Consider the following 17,694-nt stretch of genomic DNA (forward strand, 5'->3'; position numbering starts at 1 on the left):
GCCCTCAATATTCATTGTTTAAGTGTTTTCTGTCACAGCTGTCTCATTTTTTTTATATTTCAAGATATTTTATATATACATTATGTTTCATTCAAAATATTATTATTTACATTTACAAATATCTATATGAATTTAACATATCAAAAAAAATTAACAATGTTTTAAATGACAAGAAGATACGTCGTCACAAACTAAAAAAAAATTATCAACTAAACAACCAAAAGACATATTTGTTGTCAAAACAATATTACAAAGTTGAGTCAGTTGATGTATCATGTGTGTGTGTCTGTATGTTACACATAACAATGTTAATTTATTTCTGAATTGTAAACACAAAAATTAATGAGTGTGTTTTATTGGAACGCAGATTATCATTAGATGCCAATGTTTTGAAGTTTTAATTACTTCTGCCAGCCAAGAATGTAAGATACGAGTACATTATATAAACATTAGGGAATTCCGGTTCATATTAATTTTGGATCAATAATCTTATTGTGGAAGTTAAATTATAAGAGGCTTAGGGTCAGGATCAATGATTTATGGTTTATTAACTATATGTTCTGAAAATCATCTTTGTCTTCCTTAATCTGTAGTTAAACGAGTTAAAAACTTTGTCAAGGTAAAACGAAAGAACCACAAAATATTTATTATAGATAAGTATGGAATATGTGTGATCTAAGAAAAAGATTAATATTAATATATATACATACTAAGATACGTATATTTAATTCATATATATGTCAGCTATTTATTAATCATCTTACACACACCGTTTCGATGTTTTATACAGTACACGTACTATCTCTCGCAGTTATTTTTATATTATGTTTTCGTCATATAATCTCAAAGGAATTCCTATTGTACAACGTGTTTATCAAGTTCCATTATTCCATCATTATATTCAATATAATTATTCTATAAAATCATAATAACTATCACAACACTCACGTAGGAAGTAGTTGCACTCATTCTTCACATGTTAATCTTGCTTGCTATTCTAAAACATTCCCACTTGAACGTAATCCGTGGAGTTGTTGACGTAAATTAATTCCCGATAAACTAATGACGCTCGGAAGTAATTATACTCACAGTTCCTAAAATAGGAGAAGAGTTTTTAAAAATATTTAGTAATGTTTCATTGCTAGCAATCATCTCGTTTGTGAAAAATATTTGTTTGTTTGTCTATGTATACAACAGGATATGTCATGTGTACTGTACAGGATCGGTGAAGCTAAAAGGCGCCACGCAGACGACTCCTGAGCTTATATTACCTTATTTCCTATATAACAAATACATAAATATGTGTATTATATAGTTTCCTGAAGTTCATATTCAATTTGAAACATTAGTTAAGATTTAAAAGAATTTTAAATAGTTTTGTGAGATGCATTTGGTTATATGATAAATGTGAAAGGTGACTTGATTGGTCTAATATAATAATTCATAATTATATACCAATTTGATAAGTTTTCTTTGTCCATACTAAAGTATATTCAACAAAACTAGCAAAGTTTTAAAGAAATAACAGAATATTTATAAATTGTCTATGAATTCCTTTTTTAAAAAAAATGACGGAAAATTTATGATACTTTTGAAATAACTAAGGAAAGAAAATTCGACCTTACCTTTGTGTTTGTTTGTTTGTTTTATCTGTGATATACTCACTATTTATACATGTATATCTGTATGTAGGTAGACAGATAACTAACGTAATTTATTTACGACATTTCACATAATGTTATTTTGTTGTGTTAAATTTATGTACAATAGTACTATATCATTTTAGGTCAGTAGTTCCTAGACGAGAGTTATCATGATACTAGAACGGAATACTATAAACATACATTAATGTACATATATGTTTTTATATGCGTTTCTTATAAGCAAGAATGTCAGAAGAGGATTTAATGGATAGGAAACCAATCAGACAGCATTATTCACATACCGAATGTTTTTAAATATATATATATATAATTGACAATAATTGTGGTCTAATAAAGTTGATATATATTATTTGTAATATAGTAAGGAAATATTTATAGTGATGACTTTCTTTAAAAAGTAGAATAAATATCGGATTGTCAATTCCAATGTTCTATGTATCGGCTATCTGTGTACAACACGCGGGGTTGATTGCAACGTTCCAAGCCTCACATAGTACACGTCTTTACTCTTATTGGATCTGTACACTAGTTGGATGGGACGGTATAACGTGTCGTTGACGGGATATTTATGTTTTTTAAAATATAGTGTGTTAGATGACATCACTATTCACTTTACGGCTTTTGAGGCAGTTGTGGTAATCAAAAATTCGTTCAAAATGGGATAAACATCATAAAAGATATATCTTTATACTTTATAGATATGATTTAACAATTTCTTTTATCTAGTTAAAACATACTAAATGTTATATAGTTATCAGGGTGCAAGTAGTTTAATTGTTTTTCATATTATGAGTTGTCATAGAAAAAAATTGATTATAAGTGGAGCTAAGTCACGGACGACATTCCTAATACAGTAGCAACAAATAGTATCAGACGAACTAATCTAAAGATGAAATATAAGATACCATTCACGTCGCGACGACCTCGATACGTCGTACGTTAAGTGACTCATATGATATGAAGAAAAAAATATATTTTTCATACGCATACAAGGTTCTTCCTATGTTTTCCAGTCTGTCCTCAACTTCGTCTGCATACATGTTTATAATATTATGTTAACAACGAAGCTATTAGCGGTTTATCTGTGTATAATGTTGTTATGTGATATTACTGATATACGGTATATCTGAGATACAATATAGGTATAGATTTTCAAGATAATTTAAATCTCTAACCGCATTTGATGACAAACATACTTCCGCTTCACAAGCACTCGAGATTCAGAAACCCACCACTTTCTAAAGCTTAAGTACTATTGGAGTATACAGAATCGCTCTAAATATGGTCTGTGTTAATGCAACGACTGTCTTCTATATTGTATTGCGCTCACAATCACCGCTGAGTCTAGACTGCATCTATATAAAGTATCTAAGACTCATAAGAATTTTATTACGTTCAAGATAGCAACAGAATAACTTCTAAGAGGACTTCTCTTATATTAAACTTTTCTCTTCCCTAATAGTATATGTTCGTAGTTTCCATTTTAATTTTATTATATCTTCTAACCTCTTTTTCATGTATAACTTTAGTTCTCTTTTATAAACAGTGAAAATATTTCCTACTGATCGATTATATGGACTAGTTTTGTCATGGACTAGTTATGGACTAGTTTTGCGATTTCGTCCGCGTGGACTTCCACAAGGATCGTGTTTTGGCTCAGAGAAACACCTGTAAAGCATGCTAAAACTAAAGATGTAATAACCGACCGGCAGTGAGTTCTGTAGTTTTTGTCACGTGACTCCATACACAATACAGTTTTTATGCCGCGGTCCCCAAGGAAACGGCATGAGATTTACGGATAAGTTACACAAACACCCATACATCCACACTTATAATATTAGTAGGATATATCAAAGTGAATTGTCATTATCTCTAAATTATCTGAACATTTCTTTCTTACTGATAAAGTAAACATGAAATCTCCAAGAAATTACGTTAACATATGTGACGTCAGAAAAACATTGTTAATTGTACATAGATGTGAAATAAATAGTATTGCCCTGAGGTAACTCTGAAAAAATACTACATTTAATATATTGATGATTCATTATCATTAGTTTTTTAAACTAATTCACATTTTAGTTGCTTAAAAGAAACCATGAAGAGGATTTTTAATAATTTTATTTAACTTTAATGTTATAATGATCTTATTTCTTTATCCTCATCGAAGCTGTTCTGTTGTATGCACTCAGTCAGTGAGTCAGAGACGCCAACAGAGCGCCCGACGCTTCCTTTTTTGTCTGCACCTCAACTGAATCACCGGCTCATTTGAAATTCTATTCAGTGGGTGGCTTTAGGCTTATATTCATATCATGGCTTTGTACCGTATAAGTAATTTGTAAATATTATATTTAAACCAGATAATATATAATGTTACCTGAAAATGTATACAAAATAATACTTAAACTCTTATGTTAATTCTTAATATACAAATATTAACATATGACAAAGTTTACAAATCAGCCACTTGTCAATAAATAAGTTGTATGTGTATAAGTCACAACCCCTTTTTTATATAAATAATTTTAAATATTTGCTATATATAAATCTGTATTATCCCGAAGCAAACTCTGACTCTCTTTCAGATCTTTATCAGCGGACATGATATGTAAAAATAGTAATTGGATTTATACAATGGATAACAAATTGGATTTCTATGAGATATATTGTGTTTCTGATATCGTGAAAATTCAAAGAAATGTTTGCTTAAAATCGTCAATAAAATCAATCCGTAAGGACAGTTTTCTTGCTAACAAAAGCCATCGTGATGATAATATAATAAAGGCAGTATAAAATATAACTGTAATACATATTTCCCATTGGAATCTTCCAAGAGGTCCGAAACAGGAAGATTGAAATCAACTGGAATAACCAAATCAAAAGGCACAAAGGAAAAAACATATTACCAGTGATTTGGATAACACTTACATGTGGGTCAAAATCTTCTTAATTTATTTAAATATTCATAAGTCATTAACATATTTCAATGTCATAGTTTTTATGTCCCTTAATATTTTTCTACTTTCTCTCTCGATGTTTTTCTGTTCCACTTACAATATAGCGTCGGCCTTCGTGTAGCCCGCCTGTCCATTCAAAGTAGTCAACAAGGTTATATTAATATAATGGGATCTCTAATGTAATGCCATCTTAGCTCACATTCAGACCATTAACTGTTCGTTACACATACCATTCAACGTATGGATTTATGACGCATTTTATTTTCCACGTCTATTGGCTGCGGGCTATTGACCCGTTTGAGTTTTGGAGGTCGTTCTCCACGTCATTTTGTCCTCTTAATAGGTCAAGGTTATAAAGTTTGATAATCAACAGCCTTGCTCAACAATCGAACACGTCACGACCGGGATGAAATGGAACAACCTTTTTCAGATCATTACACAAATTTTCAATATAATTTGAAAATATTAATCGAAATATCACTTAGCAACCTTGTCTATATCGGCATTTTGTTGATTACAATTTATATTTTTTTATTTTTATTTAAATGTATTTATTTGTATCCGTAAATAATACAAGTTATAAAAACAATATTAAAAATTATGTAAATAAACTCCAAGTATTCCGTAGTGTTACAGGAGATTGTTACTCTTATTTATATTAACTTTTATTATATTACTTTGTATTACAGTAGCTTAGCTCACATAATCCTCAATTTTTCTTTTTATAGTTAATCATTCTGTACCGAAGTTATTTTGCCTTTGTTCTTAATACTTTTGAGATACTTATTATCGCTTTTTCTATACATTGTATTATTTTCAGCGCAGCTTAGGATAACAAAAAATTAAAATAAAATAAGAAGAAAGTTTTTACTTATAAGTTATAATATTAATATAATGTATTAGTAATATGATGTAAGTCTTAAAATTTTGAAAACGATAAAAATTACAAGATACTGAGAGCGAACATATAATGGCATAGAATTTTCTACTTTAAAGGTTTCATCGAAGTGCAAATGCTAGCGTGATTAGTGAACCCTTATACCATCTAGTGACCTGAATTATTACAATAACTGATAATATATATATAATGTATAATAAATGATAATTAATGATTACTATAAACCATACGGATAAATGTCGAGTCCAAAGCAAAATTCGCTTTTTTTCTTCCATTCTACTAAAAACAATTCATTATATCTCAAATTTCTCTTATCAATTCTTTTTAATAGAAACCCATTCTAATTTTATCTATACTATTCCAAACATTCGTACGATTAAAATATTCCAAAGACTTCTATAGATTTCGATCGAAAACTTTGAATTTTAAACAAATAATTATAATAGTACTTTTGCATATTTATATTTATAGAAGGAGTACTGATGTAATTGATTTAACAAGAAAATATAAATTGAATACAATGGATTGTTTGAACTGTCGTTAATAATTTACAAGACGCTCTTATTATAATAATATACATTGTCTCCTTATATCTTAGTGTAAATGTATAGTACTAGTATTTTTAATTCTATTGTCCGTGGGCTCGACTGCCATTAATAGACTGCGAGGTGTGTCCACACTTAATATATTGACTTAGTCTGTATAAGATCGCCCACACATCGTGATATATGTGTTTAGAGCTCACTGCGATGTAGACATTATAGAGAAGTTTAAAAATACATATCTTCGTATTAAAGTACACAACGTGACACATTACTGATTAGAATTATTAATTATTTTAATAAAAAATAACTCTATATTCTTCTTTGTCTAGATTCTAGACTCTAGACAGACTGTTTATGATTTAATCTGCTGTATCTGACTTAGACGATCCTGAATTCTAACTCCAAATATAATTGAACAATAGATGTTTTATTATTTATTTCTGATCCAACTGCTACTCGATTCGAAATTTTTGTTTAATATAACACTAGTCCGTCACACGTTACTATCTCGAACTTCATATTATTATAAAATTGATGCTGAACCTAAAATAAACTTCATTACATCATAATCCCCGTACTGACTGACTTACACTTACAAAATATTTATTATTATTATTTTTTTTTTACATAGACTATAGTTAAATGCAAGTCATTAGTTGTAACTGATACACACTCAATATATTAATGAGGCTGTGATTAAACAATAACTATCAAACTGTACTTTAAAAGTTCCACCAATCACTTCAAAAGACCAAAGCTCGTTAACCTGAATCCCATGGAGACTCCGATAACACGAACACATCAGAATAAATTGCCGTGAAAAATGTGACCCAATTTTCTGTACCATCAATTTTAATTCGCTGTGAACAATGTAGCGTGACTTGTACGGATGGATTACTATCGATATAGCTGGCTTGGTCTAGATAAAATATATCACATTACAGTGAAATTACGTGGTAAATGTTTAGTATTTATGTGTAATAATTGAATATAGGATATATATTTATATGTATATATACATATACACAAACGACTTGATAAAAGACGAGTATGAGATAAGGGTTTCAGGAAATAAAAATACGCAACCGATGGATAAGCATCATATTCCCAAAATATTTCAATGAACTCAAACAAACAAACAGTTATATTTATATAAATCTCAAAATATGAAGTATGTTAACGTGTTTTTCGTAACATATCAGCAAACTCAATCAACGTTGAACATTAAAACTGTTTTAATTGTTGGAACAATACTGGTAGAGTGACGAGTGAGGGGCGCCCTACTTCTCGTATTAATTTGATTTGATGCCGCTGAAAAAACGTTATTATTTCATGATTTGTTTGTTAGTTTTTGTCCAGGGATTCGTCCACGTAGCATTCGGAATTAATTGGGTTCAGAGACAAATATTTGAAACCAATTTAAACAATGAATAGCAATCGTAAGCGACATCTACGGAATGTTTCACGCGACTTATGAAATGACCTTACGAGAAATACATAGAAACCTTTTATAAATTGTAAGCTATACCTGATTCTGCTGTCTAAGCTACAAGATATGAATAGCTCAGCATTCAATGGATTCACCGTGCGGGTGCCGGGGCCATCGCGTTGCAGGGAGAGGAGCTTAAAAAGCGCCTGGGACTTACGACCCAGGTGTAGGTTTAGGGGACTCCTATTTAACGCGCGCTAATGTCCTCTCTCACTCTGCCTAACCATAATAACAATAAAATTTCATAAAAATATGTAAAGTAGCTTTTACATGAAAGAGCAACATCATTCATAACTTTCATTCATCCATCGATCTCTACAAGCTTTCACTCACTCACAACTCACAGATAGTATTATATTATATTGCTTTTGAAGTTTTCTCATGTCAAAATACAATAATGTCCCTCGTATATGTTATATGTGTGTTGAACTCCGTTCCTCTGCTGTCTATGAAGTCAATTTTGCTGATTTTTACTTGAAGCTGTTAGCCACGAAGTTCTTTGGAATTGTTGCCGTTATATTAAGTTTTTCATTCAGATAACACCACTGTCATAAAAAATGTAAGTGTCATAAAACGTTTAAAAGACCGATCAACGATATCTTAGTTCAGCTTGCTAAAAATAGTTTTTAATTTTCAATCGAAGTGAAAAAATTTGTTCATGCGGAAGCGATTACTTTTCAAGGATAATGAAATAAGTAAAATGTAAAAAACACGGGACAAGGTAAAAACGATTTTTATTAACACCACTTTAAAAAATACCATTGTCTGACTTCTTAAAAGGCTGTCTAATTTAAGTGTTATTTCTAAAGTTTAGATTGTTCACTACCGAACTCACTTTTTACTTTTATTGTCCGGACATAAGATAAAACAACTATGACTTTTAGTAAATGTCTTTTTTGGGCTAAAAGATTTCCCTTAACGTCTGTGAAATAAATATCCAATTGTGGCAAAACCTTAACCGAGAAATCCAATCAAAAGCTCATTCTAATCCGACAGATTGTTGCAAATTGTATTAAGCCAATCGGCTCGTAAAACTGAGCAGGCCCAATAGCAGTCTCATCACACACAACAACGCACATTTTATTTCATGGAATTTTCTCGATAACAACATTATTTGGGATCGTTCAAATATGACTGATGTTAAGACAAATATTGGAAGACTATGATCAACATCTATTAATGCTATGTATGAAACCTGTAGCAAGTGGAAATCCCTTTCTATAAAAATCGTTATTTACTAAATATGTACCTTTGTTTATTTAATGTGTTACGTTATTTATAAGATCGATCTTTGTCTGTTTCGTAAAGTGACTCAAAATAGCTGGTATTTTATTATGACTAAAATATTCTGATCATTTTTCATCAGGTGGTAGCCCGTCGTTCGGATCTAAAGCTGATCGTGACCTCAGCGACAATGGACTCCAGCAAGTTCTCCACGTTCTTCGGCAACGTGCCAACCTTCACCATCCCCGGGAGGACCTTCCCCGTCGAGACTTTCTTCTCCAAGAACGTCTGCGAGGACTACGTCGACGGTGCTGTCAAACAGGCGAGTCACTACATCTAACAGTATTATAATAACGTTCCTTTTTCTGTGAAAACAAATAGCTTACATTTTATTATCTTTTCTAAACTGAAGTTAACGCCTTATATAAATCTATCTATCTAGCTATCTATCTATCTTGTTACTGTGGCTTAAGTTTAATCCATCATGTTTTATATCATTCGAATCGATTTACGTAATCGATAATCTTTACAGTAATTTATGTGTGTGTTCGTGTGCGTGTGCGTGTGCGTGCGTATGCATGTGTGGTCATAAATAATGATCCTTATCTAGCGGAAGAGGTATGTGAAACCCTTCTACAACTGCTGAATAGTTTTCTTCAGTGTCCAATTTGCAATTCGATTTTCAATTTAAGTTACAATTTTTATTATATGTTATAATTTTTAAAGTCTATATATTTTTATGCCTTTTGGCGAACTAATTCCATTATATTAATTATAAAACAGAATAACAATCTATTTTAAAAAATAGCGTTAAATGGTTAGATTATTTAATTCAATAATTATTCCGGTCTCGATTTTGTTATTATATATTAACGAATAAAATTTCATAATATTAGAAAACCGATACTTTTCCAACGTTCAATTATTTAGGAAAGCGAGTTGAAGTTTTGTAAAATACGAGGAGCGGTCAATAAATCTAATAAGGCTCTCTATGGGTGTGGTGTGATAGCTGTGTGATATCATATATCCCAACCAAGGCAAATAACATCTGAGAGCGTTTTTGTCTAAATATAAGAGCAATTAAATCTAAACCTATAATGGGACAGCTTATATCTGTTAAGTTAATATACTCGTCTATTTCTATAACAGTAAAGTCGGTAATTGCTTGGAAATGACTATCTGCATTTGCAAGTCTAGCCGAGGTCGACGAACTGACACAGCGCCGATTCACATTTTATACAAGAATTTACTTTCATATTTCCCAATAGGGAATTAAAACCTTTGAATATTTTAAAAAACCATTGATATTTAAATTATTTAAATCTCCCAATCAATATGTTTTCAGTTGTAATACAATCTCATACAATTTTTAACATTTATCAGGTTTCCTATTGTTTTGAGTCCAAAGCAGGTTAGTCCATTATGTTGATTAATATCCCGCCCAGGTTATACACATTGAATCGATCGACTAATGGATGTCTAAATGTAGCTAACTATACTTCTGCTGTATGAAACACACGTTACATTAAAAATAATGTCTTCGATAGCTGGTTTTCTGGTAACTCGACCAATTATCTAAGTAGTCCTTTAAATTTGAATTGTGTCCTTAGTCCGAGTGTACATTGGCCATCGACATAAACACTTATATTCCAACATTCTTAAACCGTTATCCTTATAACGAGTTTGCACTGTCGAACCGAAGGCAGACATTTTCTCATTCATAAAGGTCCAGACATGATAGTATCAACTTTGTTATATTAACCAAAAAAAATGAACACTGTACGTAGTTAGTGTGACTGTGCACTCAAATAAACTAGTACTAACGGGTTACTCGTTACCTATACTCACAATATTCTATGCATATAATACCACATAAGCCATGCAGCAAGAATAACATATTTATTATTCTTCTACAGGCCCCGCTCAAATAGAGACCTGAATTTGTAAACCCGCTATCTTTTGCTGAGCATAACCTACAACTTAAAGCGAACTCATTGATACTAGATAAGTGATAACATATAAACGAATAGCTTCTATTCATATTCGTTCATATAAATAGTTAAGAATACACAGCAGATCGAAGGCCCCAAAGAATTTTCTAGGCGCTCGCTTGCTGGATCCGCAACGTGACATGTGATACAAATATCTGCCGCTATACTTCGGACGAATGAGTATTTTGACAGCTTAAAATACAACGAAACCGACGCGCTTAGCTGTTCACAATATTAAAATATAATTGACTTTGTCTAAATGTATATTTAAATGTAATCATTTATTCTATTAAACATAATTTTGAAGTGTCGATACGTCCGTGTGCACTTGTTTTTATCAAGGACAGTAAAACGAGGCATTACAATGTTATGATGTCACCCAGCGTTACTTTATTGTAACTGGTGTTTATAAACTGGATTAATGAACACGAGTGTATCTTAGGTACGTAACGATGTGCAGCCCTAGCTAACTATCGGATAAATTTTTGTATTCATATGCATACATGAATAAATTAATAACGTTGTTAATGTAAACAATTAAAACAAATCGTTTCTTTTTTGTAACGTAACTCGCTCTCAAGGATGGAGCGGACTGGAAACTTACCTGGCTTCGATAATTTTTGTAATAATCGCACCTCGCGCCTGTTATTAATAAGTTTAAATGAAAAAACTATCGACTTCTCTAGAAACACACAGTTATTACTAAAAATTAATTATTTATTATGTGAATATTAAAATAAAATTTATTTATATTAAATTTTAAATAGGACCCTTATCAGACTTTACGAAACAAACTAATTTAAGTTCATTAATAATTATCGGAATTATAAAATTAAAACCTACTTATACTTAGTAATCGCTGTAAAACACTATAAACAAAGTCTATGTAAGCAGCTACTCCTCCTATGAAGATGTCCATCATGTTAAAGGTTACTGGAGTAGATTGTGTCTATATCGACAATGAAAGGTTAACAAAATTTATAAAGGTCATTGCACCCGCCAGTGTTGATCCTTCTCTGGGGTCAATGTGCGAGAAAAGTTTCTTTTGTCAAATAAAATTCGAGACTAAATCCCAATTTGTTTTCCCAATCGTATTCAGGATCAGTGATCTGTTTATAATGATAGATGTATGTAAATTGTTCCTAACCCCTGTCTGTCTTATCAATATATAATAGGGTTTTAGAAATCATACATAAAGCGGTTAATCTTTCGGTAGCAAGAGCGCAAAAATAAATAACCACAAACCAGTTATCAATGGATTTTGAGTTTTGTGAGAGAAGGCACAAGGGCTACAAAATCAAACGTCAAGATTTACTCTATCATTAAAGCGGATTGGACTATAATGATGGATACGTATGAGAAGCAATGTAAGATCCCAGAGGATATTTCTGCGACGGCCTCCAGACCGGACATATTTTTCTATTCACGATTTTTAAAGCGCGTTGTGATAATAGAGCTCACGGTACTTTGGGAAAACGACATCCCCAAAGACCAATGCCATCAAGGTCAACATATTTCTTGACCTTGATGGCATTGGTCTTAATATATTTAATATATTTATATTTAACGAGCTCACTTGCGAACTCACTAAGAATTGGTTCGTTGTAAATTTTTACGCGGTAGAAGTAGGAGCGAGAGAGGGTATAACAGCCAAATCTCTCTACAGCCTGCTAAAAGATTTGGGCCTGCCAAGAACTAACATCAATTTATTCTTGCTACATGCGTCGAAGGCAGCCCTAGTAGGTTCGTTTCAAATTTTTTTAGTTAGAGAGACGATCTTGGACAGTGGATGTGAGCGTTTAACGCGCGTTAGATAGGTTCCCCTTAAACCTACACCTAGGTCGCAAGTCCCAGGCACTGTTGAAGCTCCTCTCCGTGCAACGCAGTGAACCCGGCACCCGCACGGTGAATCCATGCAATGCTGAGAGGTGTCGTCTCATTGATATATTATAAATATAGTATTCGTTTATTTTCAAACGGTTTCTAACTAAAATATTTAAATATTTCTTTGTCTTATGCCTCATTAATATAGACAGGCAACTTGTTTTTCTGTATCAACTATCGCTACAGACACTTGCAACATACAATGAAATGCTAATGACTGGTCATATGCTATAATTTGAGCCTAAGTTTTGAGTTACACTAATAAGATTTGGTCAATTTCGTAGTTGATCAATAATATATACCAGACTTGTTTAGTTTATTGATCGCTGAACCTTTTGGTTTAGATCAAACTGTAGTATCACTTCCGTTCAGCTCAATATCTGACTACTGTTTTGTATGAAGTAAAAAATTGCAATCCACATTAGTTTTGGTTTATGGTTAATACAAACATTTCTATTCGACAAACACTATTCTGTCACATTATCAGAACTGACGTCAAACGATTTATATTGAAACTGTCTGTTAAATATTTGACATACATAGAGATTATTGCGTTAATACACCGTGGAGACTAAACTTTACATTGTACTCTAGATTATAGCACTAACGGGGTAATTTGTCATGATAATACTACACATTCCACAAATATTTACTAAGCATACATTTCATAACAATTCCCCTTATGTCTGAATGTTACTCGCTTTACTTCAGGGTAATGCTGGAATAATAATTAATTTCTAATAAAGTCGAGTGCCCCTGAGTCAAGTGACCGAAGCAACAAAGTAATGTCATAAGTAATAATTATTCCGCAGGCGCTACAAATCCATTTACAACCGGATGAAGGAGACATCTTGATTTTCATGCCAGGTCAAGAAGACATTGAAGTCACTTGCGAGGTATGACATTCTATAGCTCATAACGTCCCAAAAGTAACTTACCAGAATAAGAATAAACAATTCTATGACTCCTCACTCAGTGGTTATATTCAAGAATCACAATGTTCCAGGTCCTAACAGAACGTTTGGGTGATCTGGATAACGCGCCGCCACTCACCGTACTGCCGATATATTCTCAACTTCCAGCTGACCTGCAAGCGAAGATATTCCAGCGTGCTCCTCCAGGGCAAAGGAAATGCATCGTGGCTACCAATATAGCTGGTGAGCGTTTATTCTTTAAGATGTATTTGGAAAATGACTGAGTTTGCTATTTGAAGTGTTCATATTTGTTGTATTTGTGAAACATTTTTCCTCCAGAGACGTCTCTGACTGTGGATGGCATCATGTACGTGATCGACTGTGGTTATTGTAAACTGAAGGTCTACAATCCACGGATAGGCATGGACGCCCTACAGGTCAGTAATACGGAGTATATATCATACACTAAACATACGTAAAGCTTTCTGTATATATTCTAAACTCTATATCTTCACACAACATGTCATTCGTCCTTTCATGCAATTTTTGTTGCAATTTAATGTTTTGGGCAAAAACTTGGCCTGATCTAAGTTGGTCCAGGATAAAAAACTCAAAAACAAATGAGGATGTCATTCATATAATATATAATAAAGTTCTATAGGATGTTTCAAACTCTCAAACTCCGTCAGATCTACCCGGTGAGCCAGGCGAACGCTCGCCAGCGCGCAGGTCGAGCGGGTCGTACCGGTCCCGGGCGGGCGTTCTGCCTGTACACGGAGCGGCAGTTCAGCCAGGAGCTGCTGCCGGCTACCGTGCCTGAGATCCAGCGCACCAACCTCGCCAACACCGTGCTGCTGCTCAAGTCGCTGGGGGTCGACGACCTGCTCGCCTTCCACTTCATGGACCCGCCGCCGCAGGTGACGTACTGGCTTAACTCCCAAAGAATATCGTATGGAAAATGATCTCATCATGTAATCATCACATGAATACTATCTTTTTTATTCTTATTAAAAATGAGAATATTTTTAATAATCGTTTTCAGTAATTTATTCACCTTCTGTAATGATAATTAATATAAAACATTTAAAAAATAAATTGAAGTAATAAAAATCGAATCTGGGCTCGTCCGGGATTTGAACCCGGGACCTCTCGCACCCAAAGCGAGAATCATACCCCTAGACCAACGAGCCGCTCGAGTGAAGGCTTGAATTGACTGATGTGTAAATATGAAATATAACATTTCGATAAACACATTTTATTATGCAACATTTGTTTGTTTAAATATTAATATGAGAACCGTTCAAATAAGTGGAACGAGTATAATCCGTTTGTTGAGTGTGTCCACAACACATGGAGTCACTCGTTACAACTTAATATAACCAGCTATAAGTTAAAATTAAAATACATATTTTTTGTGCTTCAATCTTAAATCGAATGTTATTTCGACGTATTTCATTGTTACCGCACATTGTTACCTTACAATGAAAAATATTGTTCTGTATGTTAATTAGTTGTAGTCATTTTAATGTTAGGAGTAAAGCCGTACAGAATATTTGTAAGATAATTCTAACTTGAATGTAACTTTACATTTTGCTTCATAATCTTTAAACAGCATTCTACGTATATTTAATAACATTAATTTCTATATAATCACTGAACATTTCTCCTCAAATAACGCGAAATTTGAATTGATCCGTGTCGTATAAGCTGGTTCACTAACCGTAGCTTTAGTCGTCGCTTGTAAACACTTTTCGTTCAAATCCCGTGTTCACATTCCGTCGTCCAGGACACAATCCTGAACTCGATGTACCAACTGTGGATCCTGGGAGCGCTGGACGGCACGGGAGCCCTGACGCCTCTCGGGAGACAGATGGCGGAGTTCCCCCTGGACCCCCCGCAATGTCACATGCTCATAGTCTCCGCTGAGATGGGTTGCAGCGCTGAGATGCTCATCATAGGTGACAGCACAAATGATTTACGTTACTTAACGGATTATAATAAATTATATTGAACATGAAATAATCTTCCGACGTGAACATTTCCGTTTGAAATTATGATTTTCAACTTCATGATAAGATCTAAGGTAGATTCGTCTCTTACATGGTGTAGTAACACATCAAGCAGGTTGTATCTAGCGTCCGTTTGTCTGTTGTTGTCAGTGTCGATGCTGTCGGTGCCGTCCGTGTTCTACAGGCCCCAGGGTCGGGAGGAGGACGCCGACACGGCCAAGGAGAAGTTCCAAGTGGCGGAATCGGACCACCTCACCTTACTCCACTTATATAACCAGTGGAAATCCAACAAGTAACTACTCACTCTAACAGTCGCCGTTGACCTTATAACATTAAATTTAAACTCTTTATTTTCTCAGTTCCGTTAAATTAAATTTCGATTCTTTACGAGGATGAATCAAAAAGCCGAGATAACAGAAGCAATGATGAAACGAACTGGGACTATTTGTGTTAATATATTCAATATTTCCCCCTCCCCCAAGTTATTCGAGCGCGTGGTGTACGGAACACTTCGTCCACGCGAAGGCGATGCGGAAGGTCCGCGAGGTCCGCCAGCAGCTGAGAGACATCCTCACGCAGCAGAGACTGCCGCTGCTGTCGTGCGGCACGGACTGGGACACTGTACGGAAATGTATCTGCTCAGGTAAACCAATGCTGTGTGTGAGGGAGATGCGTTTAATATATATCAGGTAGGTATAAGATTTATTATATTTCATTTAAAATTTAAATGGACAATTTTAAAAAATCGACTCGAACCTGCGATCTTCAGAATACCGCGTTCCGATTGCTTTCCCAATTAATCTATCATGCCTCCGCTCGGACGCCTGTCTGTTATAGGTTCTCTATTTCAATTCCCGGATTACCTCGACACGGCTCAATATGAAACCTTCCTTATAATATCGTGTGTCCCAGCGTACTTCCAACAAGCCGCTCGTCTGAAAGGCATCGGCGAGTATGTGAACTGTCGGACGGGTATGCCGTGTCACCTGCACCCTACCAGCGCCCTGTTCGGAGCGGGCAGCGCGCCGGACTACGTGGTGTACCACGAGCTGATGATGACCTCGCGGGAGTACATGCACTGCGTCACCGCCGTCGACGGCCGCTGGCTCGCCGAGTTGGGACCCATGTTCTTCTCGGTTAAAGAAACTGGCAAGTGAGTACTTTATAGTTTATAGAGACGCTTTGTACGGATCAAACTATAGTTGAAATGTAGCAAAGGTCACGTGCAAATAATAGTTGCATTACTTGTTCTCACTAAATCTTAATCCTAACTGTAATTTAAACGTACAAGGTCCAATCGCGACAAACGCAAGGAAGCCGCGGTCCATCTGCAGAGGATGGAAGAAGAGATGAAGATGGCGGAACAGAAGATGGCAGAAGAGAAAAAGAAGAGGGATCAAGAGGTTCCCGTGAAACAGGAAGTGGCCACGCCCGGCCTGAACACGCCGCGACGGACGCCGCATACGCTCGGCTTGTAGACATGTTGTAGTCATAACACAGCACCGGAACCAACGTAAGAATAGACATCTACGTGACGCGCCCAACATGGCGGCCCACAGGGTTAGACCTGGTCAACTTTGTTGGCCGTAGTTCATTAACATTAATATACCTTGTTACAAAAGCTCGAAACTATACGATTGTCTCCTTGAGGTTGCTCACATCAACAAGCTTAAGAACCATGGGACTGATGGTAAAATCCACACACAAACCACATAAACGATGTTCTTGAGACGAAAACTACTTCCAGTGCATCATCAGGCCAAATACATTACCATATTCATTGTTTATAAGTCAAGAGACCCTCGTGTCAGTTTTTCGAAATTAGGCGCAGTTAACTTTTTATAATTTCGCGTACCAAAGAATACGCAGAATTTCCAGTTTTTCACTCATAATCCTACGTTGATACTCACATGTGCGATTTATGAATTGTAAATAGGAGACCGGCCCTCGTGTTACACAACTAAGACTAAACCTGCCTGTGTGATGATGATAGCTATGTTTTACGGATAAATCAATAAGGTACTAACTTGTAATCGGTGATGAAGTATTTTCAGATTAAATAATGATTAAGAGCTTTTTTATATTTCCCAGTCCTCGTTCCCAACATGGATTGAAAAAA

At 34.4% G+C, this 17,694-nt stretch overlaps 1 protein-coding gene and 1 non-coding gene across 3 annotated transcripts in view; one reads left to right on the forward strand and one right to left on the reverse strand.

Moving 5' to 3' along the window:
• Window positions 1-17,647, forward strand: part of LOC116772458 (pre-mRNA-splicing factor ATP-dependent RNA helicase PRP16) — a 47,039-nt gene extending 29,392 nt beyond the window's left edge. For both annotated transcript variants that reach the window (XM_032664658.2, XM_061522299.1), the window contains 10 exons: window positions 8,920-9,099; window positions 13,465-13,548; window positions 13,659-13,809; window positions 13,906-14,003; window positions 14,256-14,483; window positions 15,353-15,524; window positions 15,726-15,867; window positions 16,058-16,218; window positions 16,488-16,728; window positions 16,867-17,647. In XM_032664658.2, the coding sequence (XP_032520549.2) occupies window positions 8,920-9,099; window positions 13,465-13,548; window positions 13,659-13,809; window positions 13,906-14,003; window positions 14,256-14,483; window positions 15,353-15,524; window positions 15,726-15,867; window positions 16,058-16,218; window positions 16,488-16,728; window positions 16,867-17,053 (1,644 nt within the window). In that variant the 3' untranslated portion in view covers window positions 17,054-17,647. The remainder of the gene's footprint in view (window positions 1-8,919; window positions 9,100-13,464; window positions 13,549-13,658; window positions 13,810-13,905; window positions 14,004-14,255; window positions 14,484-15,352; window positions 15,525-15,725; window positions 15,868-16,057; window positions 16,219-16,487; window positions 16,729-16,866) is intronic.
• Window positions 14,685-14,756, reverse strand: Trnap-ugg (transfer RNA proline (anticodon UGG)). The gene has a single exon. It is a non-coding gene; the product is annotated as a tRNA-Pro (tRNA).
• Window positions 17,648-17,694: the final 47 nt, after the last annotated feature.

This window comes from Danaus plexippus, chromosome 12, assembly GCF_018135715.1.
Source record: "Danaus plexippus chromosome 12, MEX_DaPlex, whole genome shotgun sequence".
NCBI lineage: Eukaryota > Metazoa > Arthropoda > Insecta > Lepidoptera > Nymphalidae > Danaus > Danaus plexippus.